This window comes from Symphalangus syndactylus, chromosome 11, assembly GCF_028878055.3.
Source record: "Symphalangus syndactylus isolate Jambi chromosome 11, NHGRI_mSymSyn1-v2.1_pri, whole genome shotgun sequence".
NCBI lineage: Eukaryota > Metazoa > Chordata > Mammalia > Primates > Hylobatidae > Symphalangus > Symphalangus syndactylus.
Genome location: NC_072433.2, coordinates 61689239 through 61709933, shown reverse-complemented (window position 1 = coordinate 61709933; position 20695 = coordinate 61689239). Strand labels below are relative to the sequence as shown.

The 20695-nt window shown below is 46.9% G+C and overlaps 1 protein-coding gene across 7 annotated transcripts in view; it reads left to right on the top strand.

Annotated features, from left to right (window-relative positions):
* EEF2K (eukaryotic elongation factor 2 kinase) overlaps positions 1 to 20695 on the top strand; it is an 87167-nt gene that overhangs the window by 2311 nt on the left and 64161 nt on the right. For 3 of the 7 annotated variants that reach the window (XM_055232642.2, XM_055232648.2, XM_055232647.2), the window contains exon 2: positions 17701 to 18022. In XM_055232642.2, coding sequence (XP_055088617.1) covers positions 17777 to 18022 — 246 coding nt within the window. In that variant the 5' untranslated portion in view covers positions 17701 to 17776. Of the gene's footprint in view, positions 1 to 3709; positions 3855 to 9255; positions 9354 to 15347; positions 15440 to 17700; positions 18023 to 20695 lie in introns of those variants that run through there. The other 4 variants (XM_055232644.2, XM_063612073.1, XM_063612072.1 and 1 more) reach the window with 3 other exon arrangements.

The following is a 20695-nucleotide window of genomic DNA, read 5'->3' as shown; positions in this document are numbered from 1 at the left end:
GGAGGCATAGGTTGCAGTGAGCTGAGATTGCACCACTGCACTCCAGCCTGGGCAACAAAGAGAGACTCTGTCTCAAAAAATAAAAAAAAATGCACCAATTTTTTTTCTTGTGCTTTTTGTAACTGTACAGTACTTTTTGGCTGATTAAGGATATATCACTGGCTGGGTGTGGTGGCTCACGCCTGTAATCCCAGCCACTTTGCGGGGACCGAGGCGGGAGGATTGCTTGAGCCCAGGAGTTCAAGACCAGCCTGGCTGACAGGGTGAAACCTGGTCTCTATTAAAAAAAAAATCGCTGATTTGCTTCTAAAACATTTTACTGTATTATGTGGCAGAGAAAGCTATGGGTCACCAGTACCCATGTTCTCGTCCTCCTGGGGTGCTCCCTGGATGAATTTTCCCAGGCTCCCTTACCATTCGGTAGGGCCACATGGCTGAGTTTTGGCTGATGAAACGTGAGTGTGTCCATTTCAAGCCTCGACCCTAAAAACCTCTCACTCTTTCCTCATTTGTTGGACAAGTCAAGGGGACTTTGAAGGCCTAGAGGAGGGCAGAGCCACAAGCCAGAAGTAGTGTTTTTTGTTTTTGAAATGGAGTCTGCTCTGTTACCCAGGCTGGAGTGAAGTAGTGTCATCTCAGCTCACTGCAACCTCTGCCTCCCAGGTTCAAGTGATTTTCCTGCCTCAGCCTCTTGAGTCTGAGCTGGGACTACAGGCACATGCCACCATGCCCAGCTAATTTTTGTATTTTTAGTAGAGATGGGATTTCACTGTGTTGGCCAGGCTGGTCTCAAACTCCTGACCTCAACTGATCCACCCGCCTCCCAAAGTGCTGGGATTACAGGCGTGAGCCACCGTGCCCACTCGGGAATGATGTCTTTAGGGTTGTTATCTTGCTGTGGGGAGATTCTCCAAAGCAGTCTTGTCCAGTTTTTGGCAGGGTTGTTGTCTGGTTGCCGGGACTCTGGGAGCTGTGTGAAGAAAGCCAAGGGTGAACAGCAGAAGCTTGGACTTGTTCAAGCTCGTTCTCCAGGATTCACTATTTCTGGTCCAATTTCTTACACCTGAAGCAGAACAACTGAATGATCAGGGCTATAGCCAAAGTAATAGCGGCAGGTTGAACTAATGTAAAAGAATCAAAGTGTTTTTTGTTGAGGGAGATTGGTTCTGCTGACCTAAAAGCTGCAGGTTATTACCCCCAATGAACTGAGAAGGCTCCTAGAAGGTGGTTAGAGCAATGACCTTGTCTACACCTGAGATGAAAGCGGCTTGGGCCTTAAAGTGTTGCTGGATCAAATTCTTGCAGCCAAGGCTGATGAGCACAAGCAAGGAGGCTTCTTTTTTTGTTGTTGTTTTGAGACAGGGTCTTGCTCTGTCACCCAGGCTGGGGTGCAGTGGCATGGTCACAGCTCACTGCAGCCTGGAACTCCTCGGCTCAAGTGATCCTCCTGCCTCAGCCTCCCAAGTAGCTGGGACTACAGACATGAGCTACCACCATGCCTGGCTAACTTTTAATTTTAGTGTAGAGATGGGGTCTCACTCTGTTGCCCAGGCTGGGCTTGAACTCTGGGCTCAAGCAATTCTTATGCCTCGGCCTCCCAAAGTGTTAGGATCACAGGCATGAGCCGTGCCCAACCATAAGAAGGCTTCACACAAAGGAAGGAGTGAGTCACTAACACGCTGATGATAAAGCAGAAAATAACAGTGCCCCCCTCCCCCACGACCCCCAAAATCCCAGGGCTGTAGGACTCCTAGAGAAGTGTTTCAAATGGCTCCAGAGTCAGAGGGTGGATGGCGTTCTGTTCTCCAGCTGTGAAGCTTTTGAGATCTAGCAAGGACTAGCAAGCCAGAGGAAGCACCCGGAAGTAGGTGCCTAAACTGCAGAGAATTGCCCTAGGCCGGTGTTTCTCTAACTTCATTGCACATCAGCATCCCCAAGAGGACTTGCTTACACTTTGATTGCTGGACCCATCCCCAGAGTTTAATTTAGTAGGTCTGTAGTGAGGCTTGAGAATTTGCATTACCAGCAAGTTGCCAGGTGAGGCTGCTGCAGTGGCTGCTGCGGCAGCTGGTCCCATACTTTTAGAAGCGCTGGTTAAGGAAGTGATGACTGCATTGAAAGCTCTGGATTCAGCCCGCACCAGCTTCAAACCCAACTCTAGTCATGTGATTTGGGGCAAGTCACATAACCTCTCTGTTCCTTAGTTTTCTCATCTGTAGAATGAAGCTAAGAGCGACTAACTCCTGGGGTTCAGGGGAGGCTTCATGAAGGAGGTGATATCTAAGCTGAGACCTGAGGGATGAACAGTCAAGTTGGCCAGGGGATGGGTAGGGAGGACAGGCTGGGGTGTGTACCAGACAGAGGGCATAGCATGTTCAGAGCCAGAGGAGGAAGGAGTGCATGCCTTCTAGGGAGCTGGGAGGAGTTATGTAGCAAGTGCTTTGTAAGTGATACTGAAATGCTACCAATCTGTTCTGGGCAGGATCGCAGTAGAGAGGAAGCCGACCAGGGTACGGAAAACGGGCTGCTGGATGGGCTCAGAAATGGCACAAGTTATTTGTGCTCTTCTTTCACTGGCCAGAATGCAGTCACATGACCTTACCTAGCTGCAAGGGATGCTGGGAAATGTAGTCCCTGGCCAGGCAGGGGAGAAAGGATTCCTGGATGAAAGCCAGCTCTCTGTGCCACTGTGGTTTTCAGGCCCCCTCTCTCACTTCTTCTCCACCTTGCTCACTTTGCTCCGCTCTGTTGAGTGAATGAATTTTACAGATGAAGAAGCTGAGGTTCAGAAGGTTAAGTAATTTCCCCAGCATTCCTCAGCTGATTGTGGCAGGGCCAGGACTTGAATTCATCCCAAAGGCCTTGTTTGGCTAGATCTGGTTTTGGTGCTTATCACATCCTCCACGAGCCAGTCTTTCCCACTACGGCCTCAGCCATGTCACTGGACTAAGTAACGCCTATGTATTTACAACACAGTAGGTTGTTTTGTTTGTTTTTGTTTGTTCGTTTGTTTGTTTTTTCGGAGGTCTGGGGGCGGGGGGATAGAGTCTTGCCCTGCTGCCCAGGCTAGAGTGCAGTGGCACAATCTTGGCTCACTGCAACCTCTGTCTCCTTGGTTCAAGTGATTCTTGTGCTTCAGCCTCCCAAGTAGCTGGGACTATACAGGTCGTGCGCCACCACACCTGGCTAATTTTTGTATTTTTGGTAGAGATGGGGTTTCTCCATGTTGCCCAGGCTGGTCTCGAACTCCTGGCCTCAAGCGATCTGCCTGCCTCGGCCTCCCAAAGTGCTGGGATTACAGGGGTCAACCACCGTGTAATCCAACCACCAGCCACAACCCAAAAGTCCTTCTGTTTCTCCATTATATTGGCAGGAAACTGCCAGCTTTTCTTCACTTACTCGTTCATTCATGCAGCACGCACTTGTGCATTTATGGTGTGTGCCAGGCATTGTGCTTTGGGCTGGGAGCTGCAGAGGAACAAGACACACGGCCCCTTTTGTTCAATACACTCACATGGCCTGGCCACTGAGAGGGCTGGGCACACAGAGTTCATGTGAGAAGTGAGACGTGCTGTATCCCTGGGCTGACCCACCAGGAGTACAGAGTGTACCGTGGACATGCAGAGGGTGCCCAGCACCTTGTGCATTTTGCTAATCAAAGCTATAATTATGATATTTTGTGTTTCATATTCCAAAATGCATTTTTCAGATTCCTGAAATAATAAAATAGCCCTTGCACGATGACAGTTTTATATGCGGAAAACACAGTGTACTGCAATGATATTTTTACGAGCCTTTGGCAGAGCAAATGATGACGTATCTCTGGCTTCCGCAGCAGGTTGCTGTTTACATCGGTAAGTTGATTTCTCTGTCTCTTTTTTTTTGAGACAGAGTCTTGCTCTGTCACCCAGGCTGGAGTGCAGTGGCACGATCTCGGCTCACTGCAACCTCCGCCTCCCAGGTTCAAGCAATTCTTCTGTCTTGGCCTCCTAAAGTAGCTGGGATTACAGGTACACACCACCACACCCAGCTGTTTTTTGTATTTTTAGTAGAGATGGGGTGTTCACCATGTTGGTCAGGTCTCAAACTGCTGATCTCGTGATCTGCCTGCCTCGGCCTCCCAAAGTGCTGGGAGTACAGGTGTGAGCCACCACACCTGGCCTTCTCTGTCTCTTTATGGTATGTGGGGAGATTTGTTTTTAAAAGGAAAAGGGGAAGAGAAGGTTGGGGAGGGCTCCTTAAAATTACACCAGAGGCTGGATACAGTGGCTCACGCCTGTAATTCCAACACTTTGGGAGGCTGTGGCTGGAGGATCACTTGAGTCCAGGAGTGGCAAGACACCTTCTCTACAAAAAATTTTTTAAAATAAGCCAGGCATGGTGGCACACACCTGTAATCCCAGCTACTCAGGAGGCTGAGGCACAAGAATCACTTGAACCCGGGAGGTGGAGGTTGCAGTGAGCCAAGATTTAGCCACTGCACTCCAGCCTGGGCGATAGAGTGAGACTCCATTTCAAAAAACAAAACAAAGAAAGAAATTCTACCAGATTAATTCTAGAGCTGGATTTCTCAGCCTCGGCACTGACATTGGGCCAGATCTTTTTCATTGTAGGGGACTGTTCTGTTTATTTTAGGATGTTTAGCAGCATCCCTGGCCTCTATCCACTAGATGCTAGTTGCACCCCTAGAGTTGCAACAACCAAAAATGTCTCTAGACATTGCCAAATGTCCCTTGAGGGAGCAAAATTGCCCAAGGTTGAGAGCCGCTCTTCAGGACTTTGTTAGTTTCCAATTGCTGCTGTAACAAATTGCTGCAATTACTTAGTGGCTTTAAAACAACAAATTTATTATCTTATAGTTCCTGGGGATCAGGAGTTCTAAAATCTAGGTGTCAGCATGGCTGTGTTCCTTCTGGAGGCCCCAGGAGAAAATCGGTTTCTTTGCCTTCTCCAGATTCTAGGGGCTGTCCTCATTCCTTGGGCTCCTGACCCCTCCCTCCATCTTTGAAGCCAGCAGTGTGGCAACTTCACACCTTTCTGTCTTTGGTCACATCTCTTCCTCTAACTCTGACCCTTCTACCTCCTTTTTATAAGGATCCTTGTGATTACACTGGGCTCACAGGATAATCCACGACTGTCTCCCATCTTAAGATCCTTAATCACATCTGCAAAGTCCCTTTTGCCATATAAGGTAACATATTCACAGGTTCCAGGGATTAGGATGTAGACATGTTAGGGGAGCCATTTTTTCTGCCTGCCACAGACAGTCTGGCCTCAGGGTATAATGAAATTTGCTTATGGAGGGCTTGTAAGGAGCGAAGTGATTTAGGGAGTCAGGGACTGGAGGATTATTGGGACATAACAGCAGTTAGTACTTTTGGGAGTCAAGTCTATCCCAGACACCATGTGCCTAATCTCATTGTATCCTCAGAACAACCCCTGCAGGGGTACTGTTAGCTGACCCCTGTTTACAGAGGAGGGAACTATCCAAGGAAGGCTTTCTGGAGGCCAGGTGCAGTAGCTCATGCATGTAATAAACTTTGGGACGTCTAGGCAGGAGGATCGCTTGAGGCCAGGAGTTCAGAGGCAAGAGGATCACTTGAGCTTGGGAGACTGAGGCTGCAGTGAGCCATGATTGCACCACTGCACTCCAGCCTGGGTGACAGAGTGAAACCCTGTCTCAAAAAAAAAAAAAAAAAAGAAAAGAAAAGAAAGAGACCAGCCTGGGCAATGTAGGGAGATGACCATCTCTACAAAAATAAAATAACACAATTAGCTAGATGTGGGTGGTATGCACCTGTAGTCCCAGGTACTCTGGAGGCTGAGATGGGAGGATCGCTTGAGCCCAGGAGTTGGAGGCTGCAGTGAGCTATGATTGCACCACTGCACTCCAGCCTGGCCAACAGAGCCAGACACTCTCTCAACAACAACAATAACAACAAAACAAACCCAAAAGAAACAAACAAGGAAGGCTTTCTGGAGGAGGTCAACATTTGAGGTGCATCTTGAAGAGATTAAAGGGTTTTGCTAGTGAATGGGAAAGGGATTCCAGGCCGAGGTGTTGCTGGTGGAGGGTGTCCAGGTGCTTGGCATTTTGAGCAAAGAATTGGACAAAACACACGAACAAAACAAGAAAAGAATAAAGCAATGAAAGCAAATATTTACGGAAAACAAAAGTACACTCCACAGGGTGGGAGTGGGCTCGAGCAGATTGCTTACAGAATTGCCTGGGGTTTAAACACCCTCGAGAGGTTTCCCTTTGGTTACTTGATGTACACCCTATGCAAATGAAGTAGTAGCCTGGGATCAGTCTGACAGGTTGTGGAAAGCAACCAGTCAGAGGCTGAAGTGAAGTTACAAATGAAGACTCCTATACAAACGAGGACTTGGCCAGCACCAGCCTGATTGGTTGTGGGAAGGGACCAATCAGAGGTAATTTCAGTTTTTCATCTGCCACGCAGATAAGTTGGGGGTTGCAAAGGGAGTAGCCTCTGGTCCTTTTGTTACTTGGGCTTGGAAAGTAGGGGTTTTCCTTTTGATTTAGTTCTAGGAAGTCAGCCTGAATCAGCCTTAGGTTCCCTGCCTCCAGACCCTATTCGCCTGCCTCAGAGGCACCTGCAGATAGATACAAGGGCAAGGAGGTGAGGAGAGTTTGGTGGTGCATTGAGATTGATTCTTGGACTTGGAAACTTGGGAAACTGAGATGGCAGGGAGGAAGGGATGGATGGGCTGGACTCTGTAAATTGGTCCTTTCATTTTGATGTAAAGTGTACTATTTCTCTCAATAGTTTAAATAAATGTTTATGAGCACCCACTATATGCTAGGGGTGCAGACATTAAGACACTGATGTAAACTCTTAGCTTGATGCTTGACTTAATCACTCCTAATGCTGCACCCCAGTAAATAAACACTGAGCAGCCAGGCGCAGTGGCTCACACCTATAATCCCATCTCTTTGGGAGGCCGAGGCGGGTGGATCACTTGAGGTCAGGAGTTCAAGACTAGCCTGACCAACATGGTGAAACCCCATCTCCACTAAAAATACAAAAATTAGCCAGGCATGGTGGCGGATGCCTGTAATCCCAGCTACTCGGGAGGCTGAGGCAGGAGAATCACTTGAACCCGGGAGGCGGAGGTTGCAGTAAGCCGAGATCGCGCCACTGTACTCCAGCCTGGGTAACAGAGTGAGACTCCGTCTCAAAACAAAAGAAACACTAAACAGAAGGGTATTTGAGTTCATGTTGAGCACCTGTGCACTGAAGGCAATACAAGGTATGGGGGGAGGGATGGAGACAGCAGTGCAGACCTTAGGATGTCACAGCCCGCCTGACAGGTCTGTTGTCTAGGACAGGGTCGCAGCTCCTAATGATGGGGCCCAGGATTCAAACCCTGGCCATGCAGCTGTAGAGCACAAGCTGTTAGCCACTGTATCGGGCTTTGGTTTTTGTTTCTTGTTTGAAGGAAACTCGGGACTCCAGCTAGGGTTTAAAATATCTTCAGAACAAGCCAGGTGCAGCCCTCAGCCTAGCGCTGTGCAGTTCCACTCCCTTAAGGTTGCCTTTTCAGAGGTAGACTGTCACTTCTGGACCTAGCAGCTCCCGTCATTGTCAAAGGAGAGTCCAGTGTAGCACCTGGTGAGCAGTCAGTCTTTCACGTGCATTATTTGTCTTTCTTATTTCCATAGAAATTACGCCTTTTTGAGGTTGATAAGCTTTTGAGGTTGATAAGCAGATAAGAAACTCTTCTGCTTTCTTATCACTCATTCACAGCACAAAAGCCACACCGTCCCTTCTCTGAATTCGTGCTAAACTGTGAGAAACTCAGCTTCTTCTAGTTGGTGGAATAAGAGTGTTCTTGGCATGGTATGTAAAGGAACCAGATGGCTGGGCACTGTGACTCATGCCTGTAATCTCAACACTGGGAGGTTGAGGCGGGAAGATCACTTGAGACCAGGGGCTCGAGACTAGCCTAGGCAACACAGCAAGACGCCATCTGTAATAAATAAAGGAACCAGAAGAAGACCTACCAGTGTAGGGATAGGGTGGGGAAGGGAAGTAGTAAGGGGAAGTAGAGCTAAAGTCTCATTTATCATACTTGGAAATCAGAAGATAGGATCAAAATAGATAAATTAAGAAATGATCAGGGCCGGGTGCAGTGGCTCATGCCTGTAATCCCAGCACTTTGGAGGGCCGAGGTGGGTGGATCCCTTGAGTCCAGGAGTTTGAGACCAGCTGGGCACATGGTGAAATTCCATCTCAACAAAAATATACAAAAATTAGCTGGGTATGGTGACGCGTGCCTGTGGTCCCAGCTACTCTGGCGGCTTATGTGGGAGGATCACTTGAGCCTGGGAAACAGAGGTTGCAGTGGGCCAAGATTGTGCCACTGGACTCCAGCCTGGGTGACAGAGCGAGACCCTGTCTCAAAAAAAAAAAAAAAGAATCGGGACGCATATTATTTAGTGATATATATATAGATAGAGAGAGAGAGAGAGATGCTAAGGGTAACACTGAGAATAGTTGGAAGTAGTTGCCTCTAGGGGTGGGAAGTAGGGCTGCCCATGGAAAGTTGCAAAGGTTGTTCACTAGAGTTGAGCAGTACCCCACCTATATGATCATATACAGTGGCCCTAGTAAGAAAAAGGTGTTTAATTATTATAATAATATAAGGTGTATATTATTATATATAAATAATATACAATGGCCCAAACCCTGGCTGGGTTTGGACAGAGTCTCGCTCTGTCGCCCAGGCTGGAGTACAGTGGCATGATCTTGGCTCGCTGCAAACTCTGCCTCCCAGCAAACTCTGCCTCCCAGCTTCAAACAATTCTCCCACCTCAGCTTCCCGAGTAGCTGGGATTACTGGGATTATAGGCACGTGCCACCATGCCCCACTAATTTTTGTATTTTTAGTAGAGACGGGGTTTCACCATGTTGGCCAGGCTGGTCTCGAACTCCCGACCTCGGGTGATCTGCCTGCCTTGGCCTTCCAAAGTGTTGAGATTACAGGCGTGAGCCACCGTGCCTGGCTGGTTTGGGGCTTTTCATATTGCATGTGACAGAAAACCTATCTGTAATTAGCTAAATAGCCCTTTCCCCTACTGTCCCCCAAAAGGCGGGGTTTATTGTATCATCTGATTCAGAAATCTACGCGGGGCTTGGTAGTTTGGTTTCGGGAACATCTGGATTCCAGGTCTCAAATGACATCATCACTATTCATTTTTCTCTTTCTCTGGTTCTGCCCTCCACCACACATCAGCTTTGTTCTGTGTTGGCCTCAGCCCCAGTCTCAAGTTCACATTCAGTATGAAAAGGCTGATCACCTCTTCCAGTCACTCAAGGAAAAAGCCCCAGGTATGCTACAATGGGCTAGAATAGTTTGACTGTAATCACATGACCACCTCTAAGCCAATCTCTGTGGCCAGGCACCCCAGTGGTTGGTTTAAGGCCTGGATCTTGTGACACACTCCTAAACACATGACTTGAGGGTGGGGCAGAGGCAGATCTTCACACAGAAGCTGGTGTGTGATTCCAGGTGGCTGATCAGTCACCTGTGTCCACTGTGGTTGTAGTCAAGGGCGTGTGGGTTGTGCTGTGCTGGGCGTATACTAGTGTGTGCACTGGCCAGCTCAGGATGCCGCGTATTGGCTTTGGGATGCTGGTTCCCAGGAGTGGCAGTGGGAAGATTCCACCAGCTTTCTACAGTAGGAAGGCAGGTCCTGGGGTGAGGGTGAGCCCTGAGGGGGACCAGTGGCCACTGTGGCTTGACCCGCAGGCCTTGACCTGAGCATTGCAGGCATAGTTTCCTGCCCCTGTAACTGCCAGATCGAGACTCAGTGAGACAGTGGTTTCTGTGGCCAGAGCCTGAAATAGTCTATTCCCTGAGGACCCCTGAAGAAGCTTGGCTTTGCTACGAGCCAGACATCCAGGTCACAAGTCTGGCTGGGACCCAAGGCTCAGTCCCCTTTATTTATGATAATAAAAATGATGATAATAATAGCTGTTGAGTTCACGGGGTGAGTACAATTATGCATCCCCCCTGAGGCTTAAGAGGTGAAGTCACATAGCCAGTTAGTGGCAGAGATGGGGCTTGAACCTGGGTCTTTCTGACTCAGTCAGCTACCTTTCCATAGAAATAGGGACTGGAGGCCGGGCACAGTGGCTCATGCCTTTAATCCCCAGCACTTTGGAAGGCCAAGGAGGGTGGATCACTTGAGGGCAGGAGTTCAAACAAAAAAATTTAAAAAAAAAAAAAGGAAAAGAAAAGAAATAGGGACTGGGAGGAGAAGATGTGGGTGCCTGAGTGAGGTAGAGAAAGCTTTCAAGAAAATCCTGATGTCTTTCAGCTGGAGTCCTATTCTTATCACAGGAGCAGATCCTTTCTTTGGGCCAAAGGAACCCCAGGATAGATAGAGATCCCTAGGAGGCTGGGCGCCTTGCCTGGTGTTAGAACAGGCCTCTTGGAACTGACTTAGGGACTAAGGAAGGTTCCTTGTTTGTTTGGGGAAATCCAACATCCTCCAGGTACCCAGTCTTCATGTGTAAATGTAAGAGTATCTGCCAAGTTAGGACTCTGGATTGAGGCCACAGTTTTCCCAGGTTGACCGTGCCCAGGCACCCATTTGTCATAAAGGATGTGACCTTTAGGCCAGGTGCAGTGGCTCATGCCTGTCATGCCAACACTTTAGGAGGCCAAGGTAGGAGGATTGCTTGAGGCCAGGAGTTCGAGACTAGCCTGAGCAACATAGTGAAACTGTGTCTCTACAAAGATAAAAAATTAGGTGGGCATAGTGACACACACCTGTAGTCCCAGCTACTCAGGAGGCTGAGGTAGGAGAATCACTTGAGCCCAGAGATCCAGGCTGCAATGAGCTCTGATCGCACAATTTTACTCCAGCCTGGGAAGCAGAACAAGACCCTTTCTCAAAAAATAAAACTTTACAAAATAGAGGATGTGACTTTTTATGATATGGGATGGAAGGAGCTACTGTTACCAAATAAAATTAGCAAGTAGAAAGGAAAAAAGAAAATTACAGTAGATTATACAAGTTTAGGTATCAGAGTATGAAGATGGTGAATCCAGGATTGTTATGCTATCCCATGGTATAGGAGACCCAGGTTCTTTTTGTCTCATAGCTCTTCCAGCCTCAGCACAGGGCCATCCACCTCATGGTCTAAGGTAGCTGCTTGAGCTCCGGCAATCACATATGCATTTCAGCCAGCAGGTTGGAAGGAGAGCCAAGGGGCACGCTCCCTTTAAGAACCCTTCCCTGTGGTTGCACACAGTCCTTCTTATATCCCATTGGCTAAAACTTGTTCACATGGTTACATCTATCTGCAAAGGAGTCTGGGAAATGTATCCTGAGTGGCCACGTGACATGCTTAGCCAAAACCTGGTGGTTCTCTTATTAAGGAAGAAAGAGTGAACAGCTATTGGGGGATCGTTTGCCACAGCTGCCTTAAGAGCAAATTTATGACAACTCAAAAGCCATAGAACAGATACCACTCACTTAGCTCTGGAATGCATATCAAGTGCCTGCTGTGTACAAGGCGCTGTGCCAGGCAGAGTCACAGTTGCTTGTCTTCGTTTTCCAGGGCCAAGGAGAACATCAGGTCTGTGGTGGGACATGGCCGAGAGCTGAGCTCCCCACACTGTAAGATGAGGGAGTCGGCTAGGTGAATTAGTTGGGTAAGGAGCCAGATTTACTCGCTAGCAGCCCAGATCCTGAATCTGAGTGTGCTTTTTTTTGTTTTGTTTTTTGCTTATTTGAGGTGAGGTCTTGCTCTATTGCCCAGGCAATGGCACAATCCCAGTTCACTGCAGCCTCTGCCTCCCCAGGTTCAAGTGATCCTCCCACCTCAGCCTCCTGAGTAGCTGGGACTACAGGCACACGCCGCCATGCCTGGCTAATTTTTGTATTTTTTTGCAGAGACAGGATTTCACCATGTTTCCCAGGCTGGCCTCGAACTCCTAAGCTCAAGCAATCCGCCCACCTTGGCCTCCCAAAGTGCTGGGATTACAGGCATGAGCCGTTCATGCCTGGCCCTGGATCTGAGCTTTTAACCACCGAACTACCCTGTCTAGAGGTCTGCAGGTTGGGGCTATGGTTCTTGCCCTTCTCCTGGCACTGTCCTGGCCCCCAGTGGCCGCTGACTAGGCTGGGCCTGCTGGCAGCTCCTGGCACCACACCGTGTTGGTCAGCAGGGATTCTGGCCAAGGGCTGACCAGGGCAGAGTAGGCACTGGGGCTGGGAGCGGCTGACAGTGTGGAGAAGCCAGTCCAGGGCTCAAGGAAGATTCTGGTGACAAGCAGGATCAGGTGGCTCTGGCATTGGATCCAGGCCTGTAACTGTGTCTTGCCCAGAGGATAAGAAACAAACTTAGCAGTTCACGTCAATTTTCAAACTGTGAGTATAGAAATCAATGTGTGGGTGGTGTGTTAAAGAAAAAGATTAAACAGAAAGAAAAACAAAAGACTTAAGTAGAATAGAAAATAGCAAGAGTGGGCCAAGCACAGTAGCTCACGTCAGTAATCCCAGTGCTTTGGGAGGCCAAGGTGGGAGGATCACTTGAGGCTGGAAGTTCAAGACCAGCCTGGCTAACATAGTGAGACTCTATCTGTACAAAAATAAAAAACTTTAGCTGGGCATGGTGGCATGGACTGCTCTGGAGGCTGAGGCGGGAGGATCGCCTGAACCCAGCTGTTGGAGGCTACAGTGAGCTGTGATCACACCACTGCACTCCAGCTGGGGCAACCTGTCTCTAAAAATAACATTTAAAAAAAAATAGCAAGAGTGCATTATACAAAGTAAGGCTAAGCACAATTTCTTGAAATTTTACTTTCTATTTTATAAGCGTGTACTGGGTTAGGATATAAATATATTTCCTGCTTCAGTAGCCAGAGTACCAAAGCCTTGGCTCTAGAAGACTGTGCACCTGTGGACAGCACTGTCAAAAAAATTGGAATTATTGGTTTGATGTAAAAAATTTTTTAAACTAATTTACTTACTATTTTGTGTCTAAAGCAATCCAGCTTTGTAAAAAAGTTAAAGCAGTATAGAAACGTACAAAGTTTTAAAAAGCTAGCTAGACTCAGTGGCTCATGCCTGTAATCCTAGCACTTTGGGAGGCCAAGGTGGGCAGATCACTTGAGGTCAGGAGTTCAAGACCACCTTGGCCAACATGGTGAAACCCTGCCTCTACTAAAAATACAAAAATTAGCTCGGTGTGGTGGTGGGCTCCTGTAATCCCAGCTACTCGGGAGGCTGAGGCAGGAGAATCGCTTGAACCTGGGAGGCAGAAGTTGCAGTGAGTGCCAAGATCGTGCCACCTCACTCCAGCCTGGGCAACAGAACAAGAGTCCATCTCAAAAAAATTAAAAGATTAAAAATAAAAAGTTTCCTCCAGCTCTACGACTGCTTATTTCAGGTGCTGTACAGTTCCTGTGGATTTTTCAGGGAAGTTTTCATGCATGTACACATGTCCTTTTTCTTTTCCTTTCTTTTTTTGGGGACAGGGTCTTGCTGTGTTGCCCAGGCTGGAGTGTTGTGGTGCAATTTCAGCTCACTGCAACCTCTGGGCTCACTTGAACCTCCTGGGCTCAAGTGATCCTCCCACCTCAACCTCCTGAGTAGCTGGGACTACAGGCACACACCACCACATCCAGCTAATTTTTTGTATTTTTTTTTGTAAAGTCAGGGTCTCATTATGTTGCCCAGGCTGGTCTTAAACTTCTGGGCTCAAGCGATCCTCCCTCCTTGGCCTCCCAAAGTGCTGGAATTACAGACATGAACCACCACATCAGACTTTCTTTTCTTTAAAACTTTGGCTTTCTTGAGATATAATTCACATACCTTACAATCTGCTCATTTTAAATGTACAATTCTGGCTGGGCGCAGTGGCTCATGCCTGTAATCCCAGCACTTTGGGAGGCTGAGGTGGGCAGATCACAAGTTCAGGAGTTCGAGAACAGCCTGGCCAACATGGCAGGTGAAACCCCCTCCCTAAAAAAAAAAAAAAAAAAAAAAAAAATACAAAAATTAGCTGGGCACAGTGGTGCGTGTCTGTAGTTCCAGCTATTCAGGAGGCTGAGGCAGGAGAATCACTTGAACCTGGGAGGCAGAGGTTACAGTGAGCCGAGATCGTGCCACTGCACTCCAGCCTGGGCGACAAGGTGAGACTCCATCTCAGATAGATAGATAGTACAATTCAATGGTATTTTCACAGTCGTATAGCCACAATTTTAGAACCTTTTCATCAACTCAAAAGAAACCCCATACCCATTAGCAATCATTCCCCATTTACCCCAACCATTCCCACCACCATACCCTACCTCCCTCCTCAGGCAACCATTAATCTACTTTCTATTGCTGTAGCTTTGCCTTCTCTGGAAGTTTCATATACAGAGAATTAGTCAATATATATAGTCTTTTGTGACTGCCTTTCACCTCCCCTAGTGGTCGTAAGTTTCATCCATATTGGAGTGTATGTCAGCACCTAGGAGTGGAATTGCTGGATCATACGGTAACTCAGTGTTTAACTTTTTGAGATTTTTTTTTTCTGTTCTTTTTTTGTTTTTGTTTTTTTTGGTTTTGTTTTGTTTTGTTTTTTTAGACAAGGTCTCACTCTGTCACCCAGGCTGGAGTGCAAGGGCACAATCTCAGCTCACTGCAACCTCTGCCTCCTAGGCTCAGGCAATTCTCTCACTCAGCCTCCCAAGTAGTTGGGATTGTAGCCACCACGCCTGGCTATCTTTTATATTTTTAGTAGAGACAGGGTTTCGCCATGTTGGCCAGGCTGGTGCCAGAGTGTTTTCTAAGGCAGTTGGCACCATTTTACATTCCACCAGCAGTGCATAAGGGTTTCAATTTTTCCACATCCTGGCCAGCCCTTGTTATTTTCCGTTTTTTAACTTATATCTGTCTTAGTGGGTGTGACATTCATTTGTATTTCCCTAATGGCCATTGATGTTGAGTATCTTTCCATGTGCTTATTGGCCACATGTATATCTTTTTTAGAGAAATGTCTTTTCAAACCCTTTGCCTATTTTTATTTGATTTGTCTGTTTATTGTTGAATTGTAAGCATTCTTAATATAGTCCTTTATCAGATATATAATTAGCAAAATTTGTGGGTTGTCTCTTTACTCTTTGTTTTTTAGAAGGAGTCTCCCTGTGTCACCCAGGCTGGAGTGCAGTGGCACAATCTCAGCTCACTGCAACCTCCACCTCCTGGGCTCATGCAATTCTCGTGCCTCAGCCTCCTGGGTAGCTGGGATTACAGGCGGGTGCCACCACACCTAGCTAATTTTTTGTATTTTTGGTAGTCAGGGTTTCGCCACGTTGGCCAGGCTGGTCTCGAACTCCTGACTTCACGTGATCCACCTGCTTCAGCCTTCCAAAGTGCTGGGATTGCAGGTGTGAACTACCAAGTCCAGCCCAGGTAATCTCCAATTTATCTATTATTTTGTTGCTGTTGCTTTTGGCATCTTATCTAAGAAGTCTTTGCCTAACTCAAGGTCATGAAGAATTTATTCTATATTTTCTTCTAATATAATTTTAGCTCCTAATTTAGGCTTTTGATCCATTTTGAGTTAATTTTTGGGTATGGCGTAAGGAAGGGGATCAACTTCAGTTTTTTGCATGTGGATATTCATTTATCCCAACACCATTTGTTGAAAAGATTCTTCCTTCCCTGTTGAATCATCTTGGCTTGTTGAAAATCAAGTGACTGTAAAACTGAGGGTGAATTATCTTGGCACCCTTGTTGAAAATCATGTGGCTGTAAATGTGACAGTTCTATCCTACAATCTTCCTGAACTCTTTCTTGATTATTTTTGTGTGTCTGTGGGTATGGACCGTCCCCTTTCTAACAGTCACGGATTATTTCATGGTGTAGAGAGAAATACTGTAATCTGTATAATGAGCTTCTATTGGACATTTGGGGTTGTTGGGTTTTGTTGCTGTTACTGATTGTGCTACAGAAAATGCTTTTAGGCCAGGCGTGGTGGCTCACATCTGTAATCCCAGCACTTTGGGAGTCTGAGGCAGGCGGATCACCTGAGGTCAGGAGTCCAAGACTAGCCTGGCCAACATGGTGAAACCCCGTCTCTACTAAAAATACAAAAATTAGCCGGGCGTGGTGGTGGATGCCTGTAATCCCAGCTACTCGGGAGACTGAGGCAGGAGAATTGCTTGAACTCGGGAGGCGGAGGTTGCAGTGAGCCGAGATCACGCCACTGCACTCCACAGAGCAAGACTCCGTCTCAAAGAAAAACAAACAACGCTTTTAGGGCCACTCCTTCATTCTGGGAAAGTGCATTGAGTGCCTTCTCTGTGCCAGACACTTTCAGAGGTATTGGGCATACAGACAATAACAAAGTAAATGGGTGATTTCAGTTTGAGAAAAGCACAATGAAGAAATGAAGCATGCCTGTAATCCCAGCATTTTGGGAGGGCAAGGCAGGAGGATCACTTGAGCCCAGGAGATTGAGACCAGTCTGGGCAACACAGGGAGACCCTGTTTCTACAAAAAACAAACAAAATTGGCCAGGCTTGGTGGCATACACCTGTGATCCTAGCTACTTGGGAGGTTTGAGTGGGAGGATTGCTTGGGCCTGCGAGGTCAAGGTGAGCTAGGATTGCACCACTGTACTCCAGCCTGGATGACAGAGCAAGATTCTGTCTCAAAAAAAAAAAAAAAGAAAGAAAAGAAAAAAGTCCGGATGTGGTGGCTCACGCCTGTAATCCCAGCACTTTGGGAGGCCCAGGCAGGAGGATCACCTGGGGTCAGAATTTCAAGACCAGCTTAACCAACATGGTGAAATGCCATCTCTACTAAAAATGCAAAAATTAGCTAGTTGTGGTGGTGGGCGCCTGGAGTCCCAGCTACACGGGAGGCTGAGGCAGCAGAATCGCTTGATCCTGGGAGGTGGAGGTTGCAGTGAGCCAAGATCGCACCATTGCACTCCAGCCTGGGTGACAAGAGTGAAACTCTGTCTCAGAAGAAAAACAAAAACAAGAAGAAAGAAAGAAATGGAACAAGGTGATATGCAAGGGAGCGATTGGATATGCATGTTGGGTTAAGCGTTCTTTGATTTGGGGATTCACAGAATATTTCACTGAAGAGGCATCCTGTGAGCTGTGAGCTCAATGATGAGAAAGAATCCACTGTTAGGAAGGTTGTTCCAGGCACAAGGAACAGCCAAGTACAAAGGCTTGGAGGTCGGAACGAACTTAACGTGTTCACAGAACAGAAAGAAACCCAGTGTGCCTGGAGAGCAGCCAGGGCCGGAGGAGAAGTGGGCAGCACGCTAGATGAACGCAGCTCTTGCAGCCTTACCAAGGCATTTGGATTTTATTATGAATGTGAAAGGAAGCTGCTGGGGGTGGGCGTTAAGCAGAGGAGTGCCTCGATCTAATTGATGTGCTAAAAAGAGCACTCTGCTTAAGAAGCCGTTCCTTTCCCAACCTGAATCCAATATTTGCAAACACTGAGTTCTTAAAAGTGGAATGACTGGGTCAGCGGGTTTAGACATTTAAAATGTTCCTGGGTGCTGCCAACTGCCTCCCCAAAAGATAGCTCTAGGTTTTACCCTAAGGGTGCCAGCTCCTGTGATAGCCTGCAGCATTTGGGGTGAGGGTCGGGCGAATTCACACCCATGGGCCCCAGCACCCACTCTCTGGCCCTTGCTTTCCTTGTAGGACCTTCGCCTCTGCATTTATCCAGTAACTCTGGCTGTGCCGGATACTGCTTGGGTAAAACGGGCACCCCAGGAACATGGCAGACGAAGATCTCATCTTCCGCCTGGAAGGCGTTGATGGCGGCCAGTCCCCCCGAGCTGGCCATGATGGTGATTCTGATGGGGACAGCGACGATGAGGAAGGTTACTTCATCTGCCCCATCACGGATGACCCAAGGTCGAACCAGAATGTCAATTCCAAGGTTAATAAGTACTACAGCAACCTAACAAAAAGTGAGCGGTATAGCTCCAGCGGGTCCCCGGCAAACTCCTTCCACTTCAAGGTGAGTGAGCCACCTACGCCACCTTCCCCACCCGGCTTAGCTGCTGTAAGGGATGGAGGGTTGGGGTCGCTGGTTGGGATCTTCTTCGTATTTCCAAACCCTGGCCAGTGCTCTAAACTCTGAGCTGAGGATATACGTGTTAAGCAGGGAGGGTATTATTGATTTAAAATAAATTTCGTTACCTTGGAACTGGGTGTTTTTCAAATAGTAGCCCAGGACACGCTACGGAGTTGTGAAAACCTTTTGCTGAGTTTTGTCCAATGTTTTGTTTGTTTATTTATTTTAGTTTTCTTTAGAGACAGAGTTCTGCTCTGTCACCCAGGCTAGAGTGCAGAGGTGCTGTTCTTTTTTTTTTTTTTTTTTAAAGAAATGGAACAGAACAGAATAAAATAGTAACTACTGGGCAACATTGCAAACTGTAAAGATCTTATTTCTTTGTAAAAACGTTTATTTATTTATGGCAATAGAAAATTCCCAAACTAAGGACCTTATTTCTCTTTCTTTTTCTTCTTTTTTTTTTTTTTTTTTAATAAATGTGGTCTCGCTTTGTTGCCCAGGCTGGAGTGCAATGGCACAATCATGGCTTACTGCAGCCTTGAATCCCTAGGCTCAAGCAAGCCTCCCACCTCAGCCTCCTGAGTAGCTAGGATTATAGGCTTGTACCACTATACCTGGCTCATTAAAAAAATTTTTTTTGTAGAAATGAGGTTTCCCAGGCTGGTCTTCGACTATCACGCCCAGACACTTGTTAATTTTTTGAAAGAATTTATTTAACAACATAATTTTAGGTCAGCCATGGTGTCTCACACCTGTAATGCCAGCACTTTGAGAGGACAAAAGGGAGGATCGCTTGAGCCTAGGAGACCAGCCTGGGCAACATAGTGAGATCCTGTCTCTCAAAAAATAAAGTAGGCTGGGTGCAGTGGCTTACGCCTGTAATCCCAGCAGTTGGGGAGGCCAAGGCAAGTGGATCACCTGAGGTAGGAGTTCTAGAGTAGCCTGGCCAACATGGTGAAACTCCATCTTTACTAAAAATACAAAAAATTAGCCGGGTGTGGTGGTGCACACCTATAATCCCAGCTACTTGGGAGGCTGAGGCAGGAGAATCACTTGAACCTGGGAAGCAGAAGTTGCGGTGAACTGAGATTGCACCACTGTACTCCAGCCTGGACAACAAGAGTGAAACTCCTTCTCAAAAAATTAAAATAAAATAAATACATTTATTATTCATTTTATTTTTTTGTATTCCGCTCTGCTGCCCAGGCTCGAATACAGTGGTGGGATCTCGGCTCACTGAAACATCCGCCTCCTGGGTTCAAGTGATTCTCGTGCCTCAGCCTCCTGAGTAGCTGATATAACAGGCATGTGCCACCACACCCAGCAAATGTTTTGTATTTTCAGTAGAAACACAGTTGCACTGTGTTGGCCAGGCTGGTCTCAAACTCCTGGCCTCAAGTGATCCACCTGCCTCACGTTCCCAAAGTGCTGGGATTACAGGCATGAGCCACTCCACCCAGCCTAAAATAAATTTAAAAACATAATTTCATTGACAACCATTTGGTAGGTACCAGCATGGGTACTTGATTACATGAAATTTGCATTTATTTATTACATATTATATATCTGTCACCAGGCTATGCATTGAGTACAGAGAGGCAAACAGCAATCGTTTACAGACTTAACAATCTCCCCATTTATCAGTAGAGACATTCAAGTGGAGAAACAAACATAACTATTAGTTACTTTGATAGAAACTTGTTTTAGGGACACTAAAAAAAATGATCTCATTTAACACTTACAGCTATCTTGGCTGGGCACAGTGGCTCAAGCCTGTAATCCCAGCATTTTGGGAGGCCAAGATGGTAGGATCGCTTTAGGCCAAGAGTTTGAGACCAGCCTGGTCAACATAGGAACACCCCATCTTTATTAAAGAAAAAAAAAAAAAGAAATAACGCTTACAGCCATCCTATGTAGTTACAACTATGAAAGATAGACCAAATTCTTTTTTTTTTTTTTTTTTTTTTTTTTTTTGAGACGGAGTCTCACTCTGTCACCCAGGCTGGAGTGCAGTGGCACGATCTCGGCTCACTGCAACCTCCACCTCCCAGGTTCAAGCAAGACTAAATTCTTATGAATCATTACTTTTGAAATAATACCTAGTATTGTGTGTCACACATTATAGGTGCTTAATAAATGTTATTTCCCTCTCTGTTGCCACATTCCAGGAGTGTGGCCCTAATAATTTGTCACTGATTATGAGAATTAATATTTTTTTAAAACCTTTCTACAAATTAATTACCTTTTCCCAAATTTGTTTACTGATTAAAAACTCATACTGTGGGCCAGGCGCGATGGCTCACATCTGTAATCCCAGCACTTTGGGAGGCTGAGGCGGACAGATCACAAGGTCAGGATTTCAAGACCAGCCTGGCCAACATAGTGAAACCCATCTCTACTAAAAATACAAAAATTAGCCAGGTATGGTGTTGCAATAAAACTCCAGCCAAGGAAAAGACAAAGAGACCTTTGGAAACCAAAGAGAACTTTATTTAATTCAGGTACCCGGGCCGACAGCAGGCTCACGCCTAAAATGGCTGCCGACTGGGACACAGAAAGCAGGCTTGCTTATATGTCGTTTGAGGCGGGAAAACAAGGCAGGATACAGGTTTCAGA